Source organism: Limanda limanda, chromosome 13 (genome assembly GCF_963576545.1).
Source record: "Limanda limanda chromosome 13, fLimLim1.1, whole genome shotgun sequence".
Taxonomy (NCBI): Eukaryota; Metazoa; Chordata; class Actinopteri; order Pleuronectiformes; family Pleuronectidae; genus Limanda; species Limanda limanda.
In genome coordinates, this window is record NC_083648.1 from 15,757,175 (window position 1) to 15,778,276 (window position 21,102).

The 21,102-nt window shown below is 44.4% G+C and overlaps 1 protein-coding gene across 1 annotated transcript in view; it reads right to left on the bottom strand.

Moving 5' to 3' along the window:
* Positions 1-2,208: 2,208 nt before the first annotated feature.
* The window catches only part of LOC133017728 (receptor-type tyrosine-protein phosphatase S-like), a 53,463-nt gene continuing 34,569 nt past the window's right edge, over positions 2,209-21,102 (bottom strand). The window contains exons 13-36 of the mRNA XM_061083891.1: positions 18,938-19,255; positions 18,609-18,802; positions 18,437-18,463; positions 16,057-16,174; positions 15,199-15,861; positions 14,357-14,451; positions 13,407-13,660; positions 13,069-13,156; positions 12,547-12,765; positions 11,566-11,723; positions 10,971-10,985; positions 10,623-10,735; positions 8,870-8,967; positions 8,484-8,608; positions 7,858-8,044; positions 7,571-7,690; positions 6,778-6,932; positions 5,555-5,840; positions 4,740-4,918; positions 4,320-4,446; positions 4,097-4,222; positions 3,259-3,413; positions 3,027-3,162; positions 2,209-2,277 (exon numbers count right to left, since the gene is read on the bottom strand). Of these exons, the coding sequence (XP_060939874.1) occupies positions 2,209-2,277; positions 3,027-3,162; positions 3,259-3,413; positions 4,097-4,222; positions 4,320-4,446; positions 4,740-4,918; positions 5,555-5,840; positions 6,778-6,932; positions 7,571-7,690; positions 7,858-8,044; positions 8,484-8,608; positions 8,870-8,967; positions 10,623-10,735; positions 10,971-10,985; positions 11,566-11,723; positions 12,547-12,765; positions 13,069-13,156; positions 13,407-13,660; positions 14,357-14,451; positions 15,199-15,861; positions 16,057-16,174; positions 18,437-18,463; positions 18,609-18,802; positions 18,938-19,255 (4,025 nt within the window). The remainder of the gene's footprint in view (positions 2,278-3,026; positions 3,163-3,258; positions 3,414-4,096; positions 4,223-4,319; positions 4,447-4,739; positions 4,919-5,554; positions 5,841-6,777; positions 6,933-7,570; positions 7,691-7,857; positions 8,045-8,483; positions 8,609-8,869; positions 8,968-10,622; positions 10,736-10,970; positions 10,986-11,565; positions 11,724-12,546; positions 12,766-13,068; positions 13,157-13,406; positions 13,661-14,356; positions 14,452-15,198; positions 15,862-16,056; positions 16,175-18,436; positions 18,464-18,608; positions 18,803-18,937; positions 19,256-21,102) is intronic.

The following is a 21,102-nucleotide window of genomic DNA, read 5'->3' on the forward strand; positions in this document are numbered from 1 at the left end:
AATCTAATTTCTCTGATGCCCTTTAAACCTATCACGCTGGGGTGGGTCACACCACTGCGGCTGCTACTGTACGGAGGTGGAGTGGGGGGGGGCTTTAAAAGGGCATCACTGGAAACTTAAACTATGTGAGCCTCTAACGTACATCTCTAGCTAACTAGTCGGACATCAGTATTCAGTATCAAATAGCACCCTACACAGAGGGCATACTTCATCATAATAAAGCAAATAAAAAAGCACCAAAACGGACCATTCAAAATAAAAAACAAACAGCGACAATATCATAATTTTACATTGGCTCGCCAAAGAAACAAGTAAACAACAGCTTATTGGTTATATTTGCTAGATATCCCAAATAAATAATTAGAAACAAACGTAAAAAGTAACAAAATAGAATAATAAATATTTTAGAAAATCATACGAAATAAATATGACAAAGTGAACAATAACAATAAGGCTTTTTTCGCGACGATAAGAACTACATCACATCCAATCCCACGTTATATCTTGTGCTCAGACGTATGTAATTGTACTGTATAGGACTCCAATGATAAGACTGTATGTACAAAATTGTGTAATTGCCCAAAAGGTCTGACACACTGGAACATCGCTGTGCTCTTCAATCACCACTTGGGCCAGATTAAATGTCAAATCGAGGAAAGATATATAGCATATCCATATCAAGGGCTTGTGCGGTTGTACGGGAGAGGACAGAGGGGGACACATCGATTGGTTACGTTGGGATGTTCTGTACAGTGAGGTTTGGGGACAGAGGGATCTTTAATGGCGGAGGTGGGAACGGGGAGAGGACGGCTGAACGTGAGCAATTCACCATCTGTGCTTTATGTTTTGTTTTCTTTTGGGATCTTTCATCCGTTGTTGCCTTAAATAGTAAAAACATCGTAAGGATTTAACCGTAAAGTGATTCAATTCAAGAAGTTAGGTAAGCTTCAGAGGTGGAAGGTGATCGGGGAACAACTTTCATCCTCGAGATACTGGATGACGACAAAGGTTCAGCACACAACGCATGAGCATTAGGCAACATGTTAAAACACAAGAAATCAGTCGGCGTAAGGCAAAGACGAACAGTAAAAACACACAAAAGTCTGCGGAAATGGGCTGAGGACTGTTTTCAGTTCGAGAGAGAAAGGGACTGAATCTCAATTTGTTCATTAGCATCTCTTTCACTAAGCCACTGTTGAGCTGTCACAATGGGACTGACATCAAGAGGATCCGAGCTGGAGGATGAACAAGGACGACGGCAAATATCAAGCAAGCTTTGTCGAGTGAGGAGGGCGCCGGACTACAAATCTCCGCCCAGCCGGGGCTATGATGGGCTCTAATCACTGTTCTGAGGCCGGCGGTTACGCAGCGAGGACGGCGAGCGGGGGGGGGGGGGGGGGGGGGGCATGTGAACGGATCCTTGGCCTGCATTTTGTGAGCGGCCTCTGGCCTGACTTGGTGGTAATGCTGGATGAAGGACGGAGCCACCTCTCCTCGTAGGCCACAGGTCACGTTCACGCTGCGTGGTTTCCCTTGGCACTGTGCGATGGGTGAATGAGCATCCGCACGCCCAGCGGTCCTCGGGGGGGTGCGTCCATGCTGCAGACTTCTGCTGAGGCGTGAACAAGTCATCCGCTTTAAACTAGTATCAGAACGACCTGTGGTAGCGGGTGGACACCTTCGTCTCACAGACACATAGAAATGTTTACCATTGCACTTTGTAACCCCTTAGTACATCAAACCAATAGATACAAAGTTGAGGATAAAAAGCCCATTTAGGGTGCAGCAAATATCCAGGCTCTTTGTGTTTTTTGTTTTTTTATATATATTTTTTTGTATTTTATACACATATAGTATCATAATTCCTGTTCAGAAGCCGTTTGTATTTCACTGGTTCATATTGGAGATAGCTGACCACAACAGACATGTATTATACGTCCTTCACACTGGAACACTGAGGTAAGTATATGGATTACACATGGACAGTCTCCACACACACCAGTTCCTCTGGGTGGGGGAGGCCCTGATGAGTGTGGGTGCTGATAGACACAGATTTCTTGTTGCTGTTTTTGTTGTTGCTTTTTGTCCTTGTTGGTGCATGATTCATCTTCGAATCGTTCTCCCATAAAAGTTCCACTGCTGTCTTTCTCCTCGGTTTTTGTTTGTGGACCCGGAAGCAGAAAGATGGACGCGTGGTTGTCTCTTCACTTACGTTGCATAGTGGTCAAAGCTTCCCAGGTACTCCAGAGCAGCCTGATAGCAGAACTGGTACTCGTCCTGGGGCGAGACACAGACGGAAAAGATGTAAGAAAATGGAACTCTCTACATTAATGGTTTCTAGCAACTAACCAGTCTCATAACTCTGATTTAAAAAATACGTAATTGTCAGCAAAGGGTTTCTGTATTTAGATTTGCTATGTTGTATTTAAAAGAGTCTTCTAAAAAAACATGTATTTCCATATTTAGGGGACATTTTTCAGATTAACTTCAATGATTAACACACACACAAACACAAATAAGATAAATTAACTATTTAAAAATCCACTGGATTATCTAAACTTTTTATAAATGATGACAAGATAATGGTTTGGAGACACATTAACAGTGACAAATGAGATATTAGTATTTGTAGACTTCAATCCCACCTAAATATTGTTTTAATAACTACAGTTTTTTTGAAAATGAAGAAATCTCAAATGGGGATAATTTGAGTGCATAATTTAATCAGCACATATTGTAGTTATTCAATTTTAATTTATTTCAATTTAATTTATATAGCGCCAAATAATAATATACATTATATCAAGGCACTTTACATAGAAACCATTTCCCACAGGCTACTATTATTATATAAGATATATATTTTTTTATTTTCACATAAACACAAAGCTGGAGAAAACCCTTAAGCTTAGGTTTAATTGGACGACTCTAAGCTCATCAAACGATGTTGGATATAATATGAGAAGGATAAGAATATTGTTTTAATCGATCGTTTTAGGTCTTTTCTTGCATGAGCCAGTATTTACCTCAGTCTGCACCATGGCTGGCCTCTGTGTCCGCAGCATTTTGACGGTCTGGAAGATGTCCACCGCTCCTTCGTAACGCATCCTCTCCAGGACGATACTCAGAGTGATGAAAACACCGGTCCGCCCCACACCAGCACTACAGGCACCAAGGAGAAGAATAGACTGTAGTTTACAGCACAGTCCAAATGAAGAGTTTCTCTCTGAGCTGCTGAAGTTCAACCCCCCTGCTTACCTGCAGTGAACACTGATTGGTCCATCCTGACCAAACTGCTCCTTGGTTTTGTGCACTTGGCCGATGAAGTCAATGAAGCCCTCCCCAGATTTGGGCACACCTTGCTCTGGCCAATCAGTGAATTGGAACTGACGCACTGTCCGTGATTGGCCGTCCTAAAGGGGCGAGAAAATGATAAGAACAACGGCCGATACATATTTACTGAAAAGCTGCGTTGATCTGACAAACGTATCTGCTGCAGTTTACACAATCAAGATGTTTATTCTGAGGACTGAGTTCTCAACCTCTACCAAGGAATATCCTCTTGTTTCCTTCTCATGATTTGTGATATCTGACCCTGGATCAGTGGCTGTGGTTAACTCTAAGCTGTAACGTCAGTATGTCTGCTATTGTCAGCCACTCAGGACGCAATTACATCTTTTCTCCTCTGCTCAGCCCTTCTGACGCCCCTTTAATGGAGATCAATAGAGCATCTGTCGATGTGGCGTCAGTGTAGGACAGGCTTAACTAGAGTTATCTATGACCGGCACACACCGTGCACGGGCTGAGCGGATGTGCACGTGCAATGGAGGGTCTCGCACACACAAAGGAGTCCTACACGCTGTCTGTCAAGATAATCTGAAGACAGAGTGGTTGAATGAGGAATGAGGGGTTGGCCAGTCGATAGTGTTAACCTATTGTGTTCGCTAACCAGAACACACTACAGGTCGATAGGACATTTGCTCCGATGGCTTTTAACAGCACGGATGGATTAGGAATAGGGCAGGAGAGTCAAGGAGTGTAATGTTACATACAACAGGAGAACAGGAGTCTTTAAACAGCACAGACAAGAACCCACCCTGGCGTCTGTGACTTTGAACTCCCGCAGGATGTACTGAGGCATGTTGTACTCCGCCATGGGATCCACCACGAAGTACTGGTACCTGGCTGAGCGCTCGGCAGGCCAGTACTGGTGACACTTCTCCTGAGGGAGCAGAACAGGAACAAAACAGTATTGATGTCTTCGGTGGAACATCGATGAAACTTCCTGTAATATTCATGTTTGCGTATTCTGTCCATACCCGGCCCATTTCTCTCAGTTTAGTGAGCATGACCACTATGGTGGAGTTGTGCTCCCACAGCATCCTCCAGAAGTCCTCTGTAGTCTCAGCAAGTGGACCCTGGGTGGCAATGTAGCCTCTCTGCTGCCTGCACACACACACACACACACACACACACAAGAAGAGGAACAGTCAAAACACGTGTGTACAACCACTCTGAAGGCCTGAATCATCACAATCCACCCAGCAGCCGCCCCCCTTCGCGGGGAGTGAAGCGAGTGCAGCGCAGCGAGAGAAATGTTTACAGTAATGACAGATCTGACAGGACGTGACAGGTGAGAGTGCTGTGGTGAAAACCCATCCAACCCGCTCACTCATCAAGCCATCATAGGAGGACGAGGGGGTCAGGTCGCATTAGTGTTCCACGGGAGGACAACACACCTGTATCCGTCTATGTAGCTGGAATTGATGTAGTCGGAGCCCTCCAGGCCTCTGATTGGCTGCAGGCAGACACGGGTGGTTTCATAGGGCATGATGTTGACCAGGCGGTTCTTGAATTTGTTGCAAGGCAGGTTGGCTGTGACAAAGCGGGACGTGTGGGCTTTGGTGTTGGCCAGTCGCTGGAAAGAGAGAGAGAGAGAGAGAAACTTTGATCTAGAGCAGGAATATATTTGCCTGGTTAGCTAACAAACAAAGCTACGACTGTTTTGTATATGCTAGCGCTTAACTTGACTAGGAACATGACAGGAAAACAAATTCTGGTAAACCAAATATTGCTTGGCATTGTTTGGACTGTCTTGTTCTCCGTAAGGTTTATTTCTTCAGGCCTCTGTCGACAGCAATTAAAATAAATCTCTTGTTTTACTGCTCACAGCTGACGGACACATTTCTGTAGGATAAACAGTATAATGACTTTTCTATAGATTTTTGTAGTTATATAAGTTTTGTCGTTTTATTTCACATGAAACATATGAAAATAAGCTTATACAGCTAGCTCGGGCTCATTTAAAGTATTTTGTCTGATTAACGAGCACTGTCTCCATTAAAATGAAATAAAGAAACAAGTAATTCATAAGGTGGAATTGGTAGTAGACAAGTGCATGCATACAATCAAAAACTTTGAGGCGCCTGCACAAATCAAAAATTAATAAACCACTAATCTCTTCTTCTTCCCAGACAAAACCTCTGACCTTGAATTTTGTCCACCAGCCAACCCTCTAATCCAAACCCTTTCCCCCCTGGACTCTCTCTCTCACCTTAAACTCCAGCTCCATGCCGGTGACGTGCTCTCCGGTCTCCACCTTCGACAGCTTCTGCATGTAGGAGTACAGACTCCTGGCGGCCACCTCCGTGTTGCCGCAGGCCACGGCCTCCAGCAAGGCCTCGTGAATGAAGCTGTACTGGTCCTCCGTCTGCACCATGTAGTTCCTCTGCGAGCGCATCAGGGTCACGTGGCCGTAAATGTCCACGGTGCGCTCGTGTCGGATGCGTTCGAGCATGGCATCGATGACGATGAAGCAACCAGTGCGACCGACCCCAGCACTGATGAGGGGGGGGAGAGAGAATAAAAAGGATGTGAGTTGACCGCTTAAGGCATTTAATTTAAAAATAATAATTTGGCATTTTGGGAAACACAAGTATTCGTTCTCTGGAGTGAGATAAAAAGCACCATGACATTGAAGAGTCCATTGAACTATATTTGGCCCACATGTTTTATTTAAGAGTCTGAAATCTGACTGTGTAAATTATATATATTATACATAACTATATAATGAATGCTCACAGCATGAACACTACTCCCTGCTGATAACCCCACATCACATTTTGAATGTGCAAAAATTACCAATTATTTGATTTGAGGATTTTGTTTGGATTAACCTAAAATTGAAAAACTGTTGTTGTTCCCCTATGGGCCCTTTGGTAAAGAAAGAGTAATTGGTAATTCTGATTATTGATTAATCCTTCATTTAATCCATTTTGAAGTGTCGTACAAATGAACATCTCATCTAATTCTCGACAAGAAAGCAAGTCAAAAGAATGTCAAATGTGAAACTATTTCTTTAAGAGAAACATGTGTCTTTCTGTGTGTGTGTGTGTGTGTTTGTGTGTGTGAGTGCAGCATTTGGACAGACAGAGATACAAATACATAGACGAGCTAACATTTCCTTCAATATTTTCTAGAAGAGAAGTACAAAATTCTAGATGAATTATTTGATAGGTTTTAGAGTTTATACATGTCTTTATAGATTATAAATGACATTATAATTACACAAAGTGTTAAAAAAGTGTGCCAGTGGTGGAAATGTAACTACATTATTCAACTGCTAAGCACCATGTGTGGTTTCGGTCTTACACATGTTGTGGGGACCTACTGCTGTTTACACAGTCACATTAACGAGGACTTGTCATCCTGACGGAAATTAAGTCTTTCGGTGAAGAATTTTAAGGTGTTATATAATGTTCAGTTACAGTAATGTACCTGCAGTGAGCGATGATGGGTCCGGCGTCGGGTGGGTTGCAGGCTTTGACCCTGCGGAGGAAGTTGAGGAAGGGGGTGGGATACTCTGGCACACCGTGATCTGGCCAGGATGTGAACTGGAACTGACGCACCTCTCTCCGCTCACTGCTGCCACTCTGACGTAAGACACAGGCACAGACCACTGTTATTACCATCCCTGGAATCATTATCGTCTGTACATACACATGAGTAAGCTTCATCCTCACAGCAACATTGAATATTATTATGACATTCTTCTTCATACAGTGCATTTAGAAAGCTCTTATTTGTATTCAGGAAAAAAATGACACTGTTTATAACTCAAATATTCCTACATTGCACATGAGCTTGAAACAAATTGCTGGATATTTCAGGTGCATTGTTCTCTACTATCAGACGTGTCTCCTAATTTGACGTTTCACAACACATCAACAGCCATTCAGAGAAGAGGTGCAACACTTGGAAGCTGCACTTGGCCTAGTTTCTGTGTTCTGTAAGTAGGCCACAGAGACACGCCGGTCTGCAGCTCCTCGATTAGCCCTTCGCTAGGAGACAGAGCTCTGCCTCCAACGGTGATCACATCTCAGCACCTGACACAGGAAGGCTGACCTGGTTAGAACCCTCCACGAAGCTCTGACTAATCGATTGCCCTCACACATCACTCTGGATCCCAACGGTAACGACAAGTGATCAGCGAAGGTTGCGGTAAATTAGAGGAGAGGGCAGAGTGGTGAGTCAAAGGTGGAAACAGGAGGGGAAGAGCAAAGACATTTACCTTATGTAGGGACAGGGTGCGGACGCAGAAGGTGGCCAGCTCCATCGTGTCCAGCAGGGTGACCTGGATCATCCCGTGTGTGTCTGTGCCGCGGCTGGGCCAGTACTGATCACACTTTATCTACACGGATACAAGAAAGTTATTGTTTCCACACTGGACTGGATATCCCATTATAGACTCGACCTAGAAATAGCAGCTGCGTATCTACACTTTTAGAATGTAACAGTAATCGCGATAATGAACGTTGTTGAAGTAGGTCAGTAGGCAAAGGCCTGATTGTTTTTTACCCGTGACTTCTCCTCCAGGCGCGTCATCATGACAACAGAGGCGGCCCGCTGCTCCCACACCATCCTCCAGAAGTCCCCGAACGTCTCCCCCAGTGGCCCCTGGGTAGCGATGTAGGCATTCTGCTTCCTGTAGCCGTCAACGTAGTTGGCGTTGATGTAGTCGCTCCCCAGGATACCTGCAGACGAGAGGCTCTTGCTAAACTGCGTTCTGCATCAAGTGACACAACAAATTAACCTCAGTGGATGACATCGAACCGCCGTAACGAGGTGTTCGTCTCGAGCGAGCGTGGCCTCGTACAGGCAGCTGCTGGATGACTAGCGGACGACGACAAACAAACAAGATTGCGTCGGTGTAAATTCATGAGCTCCAGATCAAATCCATTCTCCCCCTTCTTGTTCTGGAGGAGCGCTGGCTGGCTGCACTTGAATGCACTCGCGCTGTTTGTCAGTCTCATGCCACTGCACAAAGCCGGAGCACAGTTTGCAATCGCAGATTTCATCCATCATGCAGTGCTCCCTCTACCTCTCTCTCTCTCCCTCTCATTGCTCACTCCACCTGAACACAAACACACTCAGACGCTCCCATTAGAATCTTTAAACATCGTCCTCAACCCGCTCGTCTTTTACCATCGATGGGAGCCAGGACGACTCTGGTGTGGTCGTACGCGATCACATTAGCATAGCGGTTTTTGGGCTTGTTGACCTCCAGGTTGGAATGTTCCCAGGTGAACTGCTGACTCGGGTCGATGGACTGGGGACACAGACACACACAAACACAAACACACATTAGCAGTGAAGTATTGTATCTGAGCTCGATGCAGAGCGAGTGCACTGTACTGTTGACGAGTTGCAGCAATTAATTGCTCCACTGAATAAATCATGAACATATAGTCTGCACGCTGAGCTACAAATGTTAAATAAGATTTGCTTTATGAAGCGGAGGCTTAACAGGCTTAACATCTCTGAGAAATGGGAACGTTTTAGATTCAAGGAATAGTAAGCGATTTCTCACCTCGTACTCCTGCGAGAGTCTCAGGTTGTCGTTGGCTTTCAGGAGCTCTATGTGCTCCGACAGCTCGCTGATGGGGACCTGGGGATGGCTCATCATTCCTGCGTAACAACAAGGGTCAGAGGTGAAGCCGAGTTCAGCCGCACAGCATACATTACCCCAGGCGGACATCCCTCAACTTGCAAAGATGTGCTGATAATTATACAATCAGGGAACATATCACATATGATGAAGGAACACGCTGAGGCAGAAAATCAATTTTGTTCCATGTGCGAGGACAAAGTGAGGCAGGTCTTGTTTGTAAATTGTTTTTTCTTTGATAAATTGCTTTCTATGTGATCAGAGGAGCAACGACTCAGAGAAAACAAACACAGACTGAACACTAATTAGGAGGGCTGTGCGCACACACACCAACACACACACACACACACACACACACACACACACACACGCACAAACACAGTGGAAGCAACCTATGCCTCTTGCAGACGATTCTTTTCACAGATGGAGGAAGGGGAGAGCTATAGCAATCCATTCTCCATTCAAAAGGAAAATAGCTTCAACAATAAATCAGAGTAGCACTGCTCTGCATACAACAAACAATCCATTTAGCACCAATGTCAGAATGCATTCCTGGTGTGTCTCGGATGGTTATGCATCTCTATGAGATATTAAAAAACGCTTATGTCATTCTGCCGCTTCAGCTGTCAAAAACAGGCTCATGTCAACGGTTATTTTCTTCTGCCACAGCACCAGCCGCACCCGCTGCACCCGCAGGTAATCACCACAAACGCTCCCGTCACCACCTCAGATACAATCGGCCAGTTTTGTCGGACAAATTACATCTTTGTCGAGAATCTCAAAAGCGCAAATCTCAGGGGAGGAGAAGTGTGTGTGGAGGGAGCTTAAAAAATATATCTCATGATAGAAAAGCAGCGCTGCTTTATTCTGTGGGTTTTACTTTCCTTCCCAGGAACATGTTGAAAAAAGTATCCTTCATCTTATGGATGAAATAAAAAATGCCATCATCGATTCATCCTGGCAGGTAACTTGTAAACCTTTGTGCTGTGGCTCATCTTGTCGTGGTGTTGACACGTCGTGACACCTTTTCAACAGGGATGCTTTCATGAACCGCAGCCACAAAAAATAAAGTGAGAAGAGTGATTCAATTCCATGGAAGCTGGTGCTGCTAATTGAACATCACTGGCCTGATGCCACAACCAGAGCAGCTGTGTTGTCAGATCCTCCTCAGCGGGGGGGATTGGGAGCAGCAAAATCCATGTAGTTACTTCACAGTGGGAGATTTCTTGGTGACGCTGGCGAGGACAATGTCGATTCTCTTTATTAAATGATCACACACACCTATGATACAACAAATCATTACCACCAGTGAGCTCCACTCAGAAACATGATAAAGACTGATTTCTGTGAATCTATCTGTGTCTCCAGCACAGCATGTGGACTGTGGGCGAGCGGAGATGATGAGATGTTGTCACACCGTTGTGACTCAGACGTGACTTGACGCTGCCTGTAATACCTGGGCAGTGGCCATTTTGCTCTCAGAGAGAACCGGAAGCTGGAAGGTGTGTGTTGGTTGTGAAGCGGAGGAGGATTTTAACAATCTCGTCTGCATGATGTTACCGAGATTAAAATTAGCTGCATGAATATTTCATCATCAAACGATGAGCAATGGGAAGTGTAGTATATTATGCGGGGGCAAAAAGTCTGTCTGGGTGTCCGTGTGTGGGCTTCGTACCGGGAGTCTGGAAGTTAATGCGTCTCATCTCCACGGGGTCCGTTGGATGATGGGCCATCATCTCTGCATTACCCAGAAGGCTTTTGGTTCCGGGCTCCGAGTCCTTGCGCTTGCTGCTCGGAAACCAGTAAATCAAAAGAGCAATTAGCACATGCAAACAACCAGGGAGAGAAGTCAACCAGGGAGAGAATACCAGACTCATTTCTGACACATCATTGGCATGGCTGCTTGATTCCAGTGAAAATTGCATTAACTGATGTGCCGTCTTTTGCGGCTTGGTACGAGTTTCTCTGGTATCATGTATTTGCTGTCGGTTAAAACGAAACAAAGAGCTTGATTTAATCTTACCTGTCAGGTTTGCTGCTTCCAGTGAAACAAGAGCGAGCAAAGGAATAATTAGAGGAAAAAAAGGAAGGAAACAGACAGATTGTTAGAGAGGAAAATCAATATTTTGCATTAGTATTCAAAAGCTTGATGGCTTGCAGCAGATATCACAAGCCCACAGCAGGGTTGGGCTGTTTGATAGCTGCCTGAGGGGAGAACAAAACTTCTAAATTGGAGCAAATTTGATGAATATCAGACTGAAAGTTGAGCACTTGTAGGAGGATTTCTGGACATTAAACAATTCTGCTACAAGAAGGCTTGTGATATTCTTTTTTTTCACAAATGTAAAATGTTCTGAAACTCAAACTATATATGTGTGAGGCCTAATTGAAGATATAAACATCCCAAACAAACACACACACGTAATGTGTGAAATGTTTTGAAAGACAGACGTGGCTATTATCATGAAATTTGCTGACATTAAGAAAATATAAAGTAAAGCCAGCCTGTAAAGCCACTGAGAGTAATACATCAAAGCTGCTGTGGCATTTACCTGCAGTCTGACTAAAAAGTCTTAGCTCGTCTCAAGTTTCTAAATTTGGCAGTTCATCCTACTCACTTTTTGTAAAGGAGGATGGCGATGACGATGCAGATGATGAAGACCACAGCCAGGACAGGTCCCACCACCCAGATCAGACCATCACCTGCGTCCAGGGGCTGAGGGTCTGAATCAGGGGCGATGACTGGATCTGTGTAAAGGCTGGCCACGTACATTTTCTGAAATCAAATGTCCAGACACGGTCAGAAAACATGTACAATACACAGCAAGTGTTGCTTTTCTTTTTTCAAGAAAACCAAGACTGAAAGAATTGATTCGAATTGGCCAAGGAAAGGAGGGGTTATGTTAAAAAGGTGTTTTAATATTGACTTCAGTCTCAGTGGAGGATATCAGAGGAGAAGACACTAAATACCAAATCAGTACAGAACAAACATAACAACAGAGATGAATCTAATGCTCTTTAAAAGAAATTACCCGTCAAAGTATTTGTAGTTTTATTTGTAGAATTTCAATGCTGTGGCACTTTCATTAGACTGACGGGACATTTCTGTAATGACTGGTTTTATGTGCATATGAATTCACATTGAATCTGTCTTTGCATTTCAGCCAACGTATAAAGTATCAGCACCTACTGACGTCTGTAGTGTTTCATATTTGTGGTGAACTGTAGTTCATTTTTATTAGTTCTAAAGGACCTTTGAAGGGCACCCCCAGGGCTGAAAGTGCTCTAATAGAAAATAAAATCTATCATAATTCACGCTGTATATTTACCTCTATTCCAATTCAAATGCATATATATCATGAGAGCACAAGGCAATATCTCTTCTACTGCCGCAGTGGGTACGCTCGCTCTTTATTAGCAGTGATGTTGGAAGAATGCGAAGGTTATTGCCTTTTGCTTACAACGCTCTGACTGACGTCAAGCAGTGAGGCCATACTTATTACGATGTATAGTGACAGCAGGCGGAAGGCAAACACAGGCAGAGGGAAAACGGCATAAACGCTCGACAGAAAAGAGATGAGACGCGGTGGCTTTCATACCCCGGTGGTGGAGTTGAGCTCAGCCAGGATGAAGAAGACGTACTCCTGCCCCGGCTCAAGCGCTCGGTTTTCAAAACCCCCGTAGTCCAGCTGGTCTCCCAGGGTGAAGAAGGCCGGCAGGGTGGCAGGTGTGAAACGGGCCGTGATGTAAGCCCGACGCAAGTCCACCTGCTTCTGCTGCCGAGAATCCCTCTGCCTCTGACTGATGTCTTTCAACAGCTGAGAGGTGAGACATAGAAAATTGTTAATGTTGTGATAGAGACAGAGAGAGGGAAGACACACAGACCGGAACGAATTAAAAAATGTTTGCCGCTGATATTGAATTAAAAAGGCTAAGTGCTGACAGGAGTTCCTAGCTATGGGATTGTGTGTGTGTGTGTGTGTACGTGTGTGTGTGTGTGTGTGTGTACGTGTGTGCGTGCGTGTGTGTGTGCGTGTGTGTGTGTGTGTGTGTTTATAGGTCCCCTCCTGCTTCCAGGCACAGGCATCACTGGGTGCTGCTGTCATTGTTGTGGTTCTCACCTCTTCTAGGTCCATTTCATCAGGACTCTTGAGGTGTTTGATGACCCCGCGGGCTCTCCTCAGTGGAACCACAACAACGTACACATTCCTGTGGGAACAGAGGAGAACAAACAACATAACACCGGCTGCACAGTAACAAACATGTCTTTAACTATTTTTACGTTTCCTCCTCATAGGACGGTATCCGAGACGCCGTGTCAATCAGGTAAGGCTATCATCATGCCGCACACCTTTAGTGGTTGCAATTATCTGATCTAACTGCAGTTACATCCTTTGAAAGCCACAACAACAACTTGAAAAGGCATAGCAATATGGACAACTGCATCGTTCCGCCTTACTTGACAGGAGTGCGATTTTCCAGGGACGGCAGGATTATCGTGACCGTGGTCTCGGTGTCGCGGGTGTGATCGATTTCAGGGCGGCGGATGGTGATTGGCGGAGAGGTCTTGGCGCTGATGCGGTGGCGAAGGCCTCCCATGTTGCCTTCGGGAGCAGTAATCTTGAAGTCGTAGCTGGTGTCAGGCTGAAGGTTTGGGATGACTGCCTTTCTCAGCCTGGCGTCCACCTCCACCTTTTGCCGGTTATACTCCACCTGGCAGACGGGAGAAGGTTTGGGAAGTTAGATCGAAGGCAAGATGCATATTTATATATCGTACACTGATGACATTATATTGTACTGGATACTTTAACACCCAATGTTTGAGGAATTATACTTATTTGCTTTGTGGCAGAGATGTGGAGAGACATGATACCACTAAATATGGCTACCACCAGCATAAGAGCTATGAGCACAAAGACTCCGTCTGAAGTTTACAAAATCTGCCTACCAGCACTTTTAAAGCTGCAAGACAATATAACACATTTGTTTAATCCATAAAAACAACAGAGTAAAATTAACTGTTGTTTTACTATTAAGTGTAAACATATTTCTTGGCCTGGACCCGTTGCTAGGAAACCAAGAAATAGTACATGACACACTGCAAAACGTTTTCGTCTGCAACAAACAAATTAGATACAACATGATATTTAGTGGGCTTTAGAGGTGCTAGTAGGCAGATTTTATAATATATACAGGCGTTAATGAAATTCTACATGATGCCAACATCCCTTGGGTGGAAGAGTAGGTCCTCTTAGTTGGGAGTCTAATTAAGGTTGGGACCATACATACCAAAAATACAGAAATCTATGGTGATGTTACATATCATCCTCTGTAACCCTCTCTGGCTATATCGTATTAATACATTATCATGATTATTAGGTGAGTACATGCACCAGTTTATGGACATACAGTGAAGCGATAGGGATTGCTGCTCTCTGGAAACTCCCAGGTCAGAAGAACACTGGTCTTAGTGGCCAGATTGACTGAAAAATTCCTTGGGACATCTAGGAAGCAAACAAAAAAAGAAATAGAGTTACTGATGATGGAAGCATTTTATTCACATCAAAGGCTCCTCTGCTTTCCAACTGCAGACCTGCAACTGAGAACATGTCAGTCAGCGCTGCTGTGGGGAAAGAAGATGTGACGGTTAGGAGGATGGGCAGGTGATGAGGAGAGTGGATGGCAAGAGTAATAAGTCAAAGTAAGAGACAGAAGAGCTGCAGGAATGTGACATGCCACATTCTCAGAGTGTAAGGTGGTGTTTGTCGGACTCAGAATTCAGCATGTCAGCAAAGGCTTTGGAAAAGGTGGCAGGAGGTCTATCAGATAAGGAGCTTACCTGCAGATCCAGCCCCAGATGCGGTTTTTCACTTGAATTTAGACTGAACACTTACCTTCTATATTAGAGACTGTATATCAGAGCCCTGTATTGACTTTTACCTGAGGGTTTGTGATAAGCAGTGCTCTTGCAGCAACATTTCTGCCAGATCCCACTGGTGGTGAAGGGTGGGGGATGAAGGTATAAGTGAGTGAGTGTAGGAAATTGGGGGGAGTAGTCGTGGTCCCCTGGACTTTGCAGTTCTCAGCTTCTCTGAGGTGCACGGGGTGAATGACTGACCTGTAAGAACTGGCCCAGACTTTACTTATTTAAGTGTTAAGGAGTGAAATCCACGGGAAGGGGAGCAGAGATGTGAAGCTGAACCAGTGCTTAGAAGGTGCAGGGTGTTCCTGAGGCCTGAGGCCCACCCTACCTGTTTCAAGAGCCAGGGTTTGGCAAACCAGAGGTGGGCTGAAGGGGCCGGGCCCTGCCTTGTTGTTGGCTCTGAGCTGCAACTCGTAGGCCGTGCTGTGATTAAGGCCCAAGATGATGAAGCTGGAATCACTCGCCAGTAGTGTGATCAGCCATGGGGGAGAAGGGAGGGCTGGTGAGGCAGAGGAGCTGGGGCCAGCAGAGGGATTGGGGCCTCCAGCCTCTTTGTAAGCTATGGTGTACTCTGTTATGATACCGTTGGAGTCCTCTGGGGCAAGGGGCAGCCAGGACAGCTGGAGGGAGCAGCAAGTGGCATTAACAAAGTCAGATATTTTGGGGTACCCCAAGGGTTGGAACATGGGAACTGTTATTTCTTGCTGCACTACATCACCATAGCCTGCTCGGCTCTTTGCGGAGAGGACAAAGATATAGGAGGAGCCTGGTGAGAGATTTTTGACAGTGAAGTTTTTCTCCCGATTTGTGAAATCCACCGTGGTGTTTAAAGTGGTATTCTTCAGGCCAAACAGTAGGCGGTAGCCCTGGATTTCCACTGGGGTCCCCCGGCCATCAGGGCCTGAATCAGAGCACTCTAGAGGAGGAGCCCACCGCACCATCACTGATGGACCTGATCCCGGACGCACCCAAAGTGAGGGAGGGCCAGGCACTGCAAACAACAGAGGAGGCAGCAGAAAATCAATTGCATTATATAAATATAGAAAACATATATCATGTAAATATTGTAGAAGAATTAGAATTGATGTGTTGGTTTATTTACTGCAGATGCAGCTTACTGTAACATCAATGCTTGAGTATGTTACTAAATCTAGTGCACTGAATTGTATACTTGGCATATGCTTACCAATCCCCAGGGTCTGCACCAGCTTGGCTTTGCTGTGCGCTCCATCCCCTTTGGTGGTGTATGCTGCCACTGAGACAGAGTACACAGTCTCTGGTTTCAGAATACCCAAAATCAGCTCCTGTGAGGGAAACACATAACACTGTCATATTCTGATAAATCATTTATTCAGTTCAGTTTAATACCATAGCTCGCAAACTTAATTTGGAATGACCAGTTCACTGCCTCCACCAATCAGTAGTTAACATTAATAGGGGTAACAACTATTGGCAAAAGGTTCATGTTGCATTTTTTGAAGTGGGAAGCCCTTAAGGCCGGCGCATGCTTCTGCGTCGTCAGGGGCCCGCAAGCACGCAGCTGTAACGCAGGACTCGTTGTCATTCATGGTTCTCCAACCGTTGCGCGTGTTGCCATGCAATTCCCCGCCAGAACACTAGGCGCAGTAATGTTTTTTGTCGAAGTCGGCTCTTCTTCGTGTGTTGCACGAAGAAGAGCGATTTATTTACATTGCCACGGCGGCTCCGCAGAGCCTTTTTCTGGCGGAAAAATCCGCCGGTTAGTGACGGGTTATACTAGTGGACATAGTGTCGGATCTCTTCTGCCAAGTGCTCTTCTATCTGGTCCATATTCGTTCTTCTAAATCTTCCGTGGTTTCCGGGCATGAACCGGAAATGCGACTCCGGAAATTATGTAGTCAGCAGACCAATCACAGCCCTCGCGGCCGGGTGACGCTTGCGGGGCTTTGCCGTCTAGTCAGAAAAATTGGCCGACGCACGTAATGACGTAGGAAGGGCCGTGAGGGGCCCGGAAGGGCTCCTGCGTCTCCGTTCCCGTGAAAACGCAGAAGCATGTGCCGGCCTTTAGAGCCCTTCGGGCCAAATTAGAACATGCCCCCTGTGGTTGTATGCCTCCGCCAACTTGTGTAGTTTAAGTCTAAATACATTTTTTTCCCAGAATTATATGAGGTCACTTTGACCCTTGTCCAAGTGACAACTGCTCAGAATATTTAGAAATTCCCTAAAGGCAGACTTGAGATCCTGTTCAAGAAACCAAAAACATGATTTGTGAGACAACCGTCACCTTGATCTTTGCCCTCTGATCAACCAAATCTAATCAGTTCATCAATTTGTCCAAGAAATTCCCTTAAGGTGTTGTTGAGATAACGTGTTCACGGGGCAGACGGATCAATGGATCAGAAGAAAAAAACAAAAAACTAAATGTCACCGACTGTGACAAGTTTAAAAAATAAATAAATACAAAAATAAAATAAAATATTTAAACTAAGTTAAATAAATTTTAAAAAATGTGTTAAATTAAAGTTACAAATTGAGTTAAGTAAAAGTTAAAAATTGAGTTAAAATAATTGAAATATCTAGGTTAAATAAATCTGGAAAATTTAGTTAAATTAAATTAAATATTTGAGTTAAATCAAACAAAAATTTAGTTAAATTAAATTCAAAATGTAAGTGAAATTAAAGTTAAAAATTTAGTAATTAATCTGGAAAATTAAGTTAAATTAAATTAAATATTTGAGTTTAATCAAACAAAAATTTAGTTAAATTAAATTCAAAATGTAAGTGAAATTAAAGTTAAAAATTGAGTAAGGTTAAATAATTTTTTTTAGTTAAATTAATAATAATAATAATACAATTAAATAATTAATAATACTAAAATAAAATAAGATTACAAATTAAAATTAAGTTAAGATAAAAAAAAAAAAATAAATAAATAAATAAAATTAAAAAATAAAAAAATTTAATTTTTAAAATGTTGTAAGCTTGTGTATAGGGTAACAAGTTTAATTGTAAAAATATCCAGTGTTGAAGGTTAAATGGGACTGATCAATTTTAGGTGCATATTAGCAAAATTATTATTCCAGGGGACTCGGGGGGCACCGTTGTGCCATTTTTCGACGCCAATTGAAAATTCTTCCAGAATACGTACATTTACACCACTTTCTAATTTTCTGCAAATTTTGGTAAGAATATGAGCATGTTAAAGCCCCCAAAATTAATTAATTTGCCTGAATAATAATAATAATCCTTACAATTTCAATAGGGCCTCACTGTCTGTCAGTGCCTGTCAGTGCTCGGCCCCTAATGAAGAATGGACAGACTACTGGACTTCACAGGTTTCCATCTTGCAGGTTTAAAATGCTGGTAAATCTAAATGAGTAAACAGTAAAAATGAAATGAACGGTTTTGTGAATCGTGAACAATCTATCCAAGCTAATGAGTGAGTTGTCTGCAAACACTGCAATTCATAGATAAACAGTCACAAGAAGTTCATAACAGCATCTAATTAAATCTCTGGAGGACAAACTTGATGAGGATTCTATAGCTCTGTTAACAAAAGGAGAAGAAGATGGAATGTCTGCACTCACGTATTGAGTCGTGTCATCCTCCTCCATCTTCTCCCACAGACATGACACACCCCGCACGCAGGCAGCCGAGACAGATGAGAGAAGTGAGTCAGTCAAAGGGCCAAAGGAGGGAGGGAGGTTAAATGATAGGAGAAATGAACATCTTTTAATCAGCTAAATCCTCGGTTGTCACCTGAGACTCATCCAATAAGAGGTCTTTGATTCGGGGAAGGTTACGTGATTGGCCGCCCTCTGCCGGGCTGAAGTGCACCTGGTAGCCTCGGATCTGGCCTAGCCGTAATCGAGGCACTACCGATCGCCAGGTGACTCGTAGTGCTGAGGAGTTGAGTGGCTGGACCTCCACCTGACGAGGGGGTGCACCAGGAACTGAGCGCATACACACACACACACACACACACACAAACAAATGCAGAATTAATTAAGTGACCAGCAGTCTAGCCAGTAAATAATCAACTAAACAATCAATAGCACTCAGGTCTGATCTACGATTCTCATCCTTACCATCCTCATCAGTTCTGCAAAGCACAGTCGGACTGCTGGGTCCAGTCCCCTCTGTGGTGGAGGCCGCCACGGTGATGTTGTACCAACTCCATTTTTCCAGCCCCTCAACCACTGTCTGCCCCTGCTGGGCTGGGATAGGAAGCCCCTTCATCTCCTGGCCCTGACCACGGCCGCCTGCCCCAGAAACTCTCTGGTACCTCAGCTCATAACCTGCCAACTCGCCATTCTGGCCCTCGATTGGAGGCGGCCTCCAACTTACCCTCAGCGAGGTGGAGCTGGCACTCTCGCAGGAAACACCCTTGGGTGCAGCAGAGGGCTCTGATTGGACAAGGGGCAAGGAGGGCATTTGGCAAAGAGTTCAGGAAGAGACCCAAGAGAAAGGGTTTGACAAATGAGGAAAGAAAAAACAAGAGGGAAAAAACAAGTACAGAGGTGGGTGGTAAAGGATAAAAAAAAGGAAACAATAAAAAGACTAAGGTAAACTGAACTGAAAGAGATAACACAAGGACAAACATGGCTCAGACAAAAAAGGGGCACAGCCACGTAATGTAAAAGCATAATGTTAGACTTAGAGCCTAATGAAATAAACCAGAGACAAGAGTATTGACCCTGAGTGGACAACTTAATTATACCCAAGGAGAATGTGTATCCAATACCTGATGATTATATTTTATCCTTTGTAGCTAGTGGCATGAAAGGATCCAGATTTATGAATGAAAAACAAATAGAGTCTTTCTTTCTAAAGCAGGGCTCACAGTTCACTGCACAGCAGCACACACGAATATACGCATTTCACAAAACCAGGCCCCGTGGTGGCATAATCCTCGAGTCCTCGGGATAATAGAGTGGTCTGAGACTTTCCATGGGCCGACTATAGGAGCAGGTCCCTGGCTTTCACAGAGTGAAGAGAAAAGGGGGGAAAACAAACTAATAAGAGATCTCACACAGGGCCGAAGGGATTTAGGAGGCAGGTTTGAAAAAGCAGCAACAACACAGATCCTGGATGAGAAAAGGCACTCAGACGAATACTGAAAGTCAGGCTAGAATGATGAAGAGAAGGCAAGAATTGAAACAGAGGAAGTAGGATGGGATCTTTACTGTAGCAAACATGGAGTACAGACCACACACCTTCACCACCGCAGATTCCTGCAGCCTGTGTATCACTCACCATATATAATGTTCTTTAAAAAAACACATACAGATGGGCGAGTACGGCCGAGGCGTCCGGGCTTGTGTGCGAATGCAGGAGTGTATTGCGTGTGTGTATGTGTGGGAGTGTAATAGTCATAGCTGACAGGTTCAAGTATCTATCCACTCAGCCGAACAGCCACTGTTCTGTTGGCCCCAGGGGACAATCTAGATGTGCACCAAAGCTTGGCGATAACAAAGCGCACATAACCTCCCTGGGAAATGAATTCTGCTGCATGAAATAGTCTGCTTATCAGGCACCTTCCTTCCCCTGATCCCCCCCGCCCCGTCCCCTTTCCACCCAATCCGCCGGTGTACCACCTTTCTTTTCGGAAGCAAGACTGAAATGAGCCGGTCTCAAGGCGTTTAGTGTCTCCTGTGCTGCGTTCTACAAATGACACGCAGATTGAATCTTTGTGTCTGTTGAGTAATTGTGCTTGACAAAAACTTACCGGTGAAATACGACAGCGCCCCGAGCCGCAGGACTTCCTTTCTCAAACACTTTACGACTTTATTTATTCTTTTCCTTGCACCACTTTCTCCGTTATCTCTGCGGTTTTCCTTTCTCTTCTCGAGAGAAGATTTATAAAAGCACCCTGATATCGCCAGAGCGAAAAATACTGGAACTTATTTGACCGCAGAAGAAAAGCAGAGAAAATGAGACAAGGGAGAGAACCGGTGAAATACACACTTACCTGTCAACACGGCAGGCCAGCCACCTTCCTTTAATGCTCCTCACCACTGGCTGCTAGCCAATAAGTGGCAGACAGTTTTGCCCTTTCAAAGACATTAGACACTGATAGAGTAGAAAAAGTGAAAGGAGGGTGAAGAAAAGGAAGAGTGAAACATTAATCGGTGCTCCATCTCCATCTGTCAGGATGCTTTGGCTGTGAAAAAAAGCTGGGAGGTTGAGCGGAGGAAGAAAGGCACAGTCAAACGTAGATGGATGGGTAGAGGGGCTCGGGCACATGGGTTGA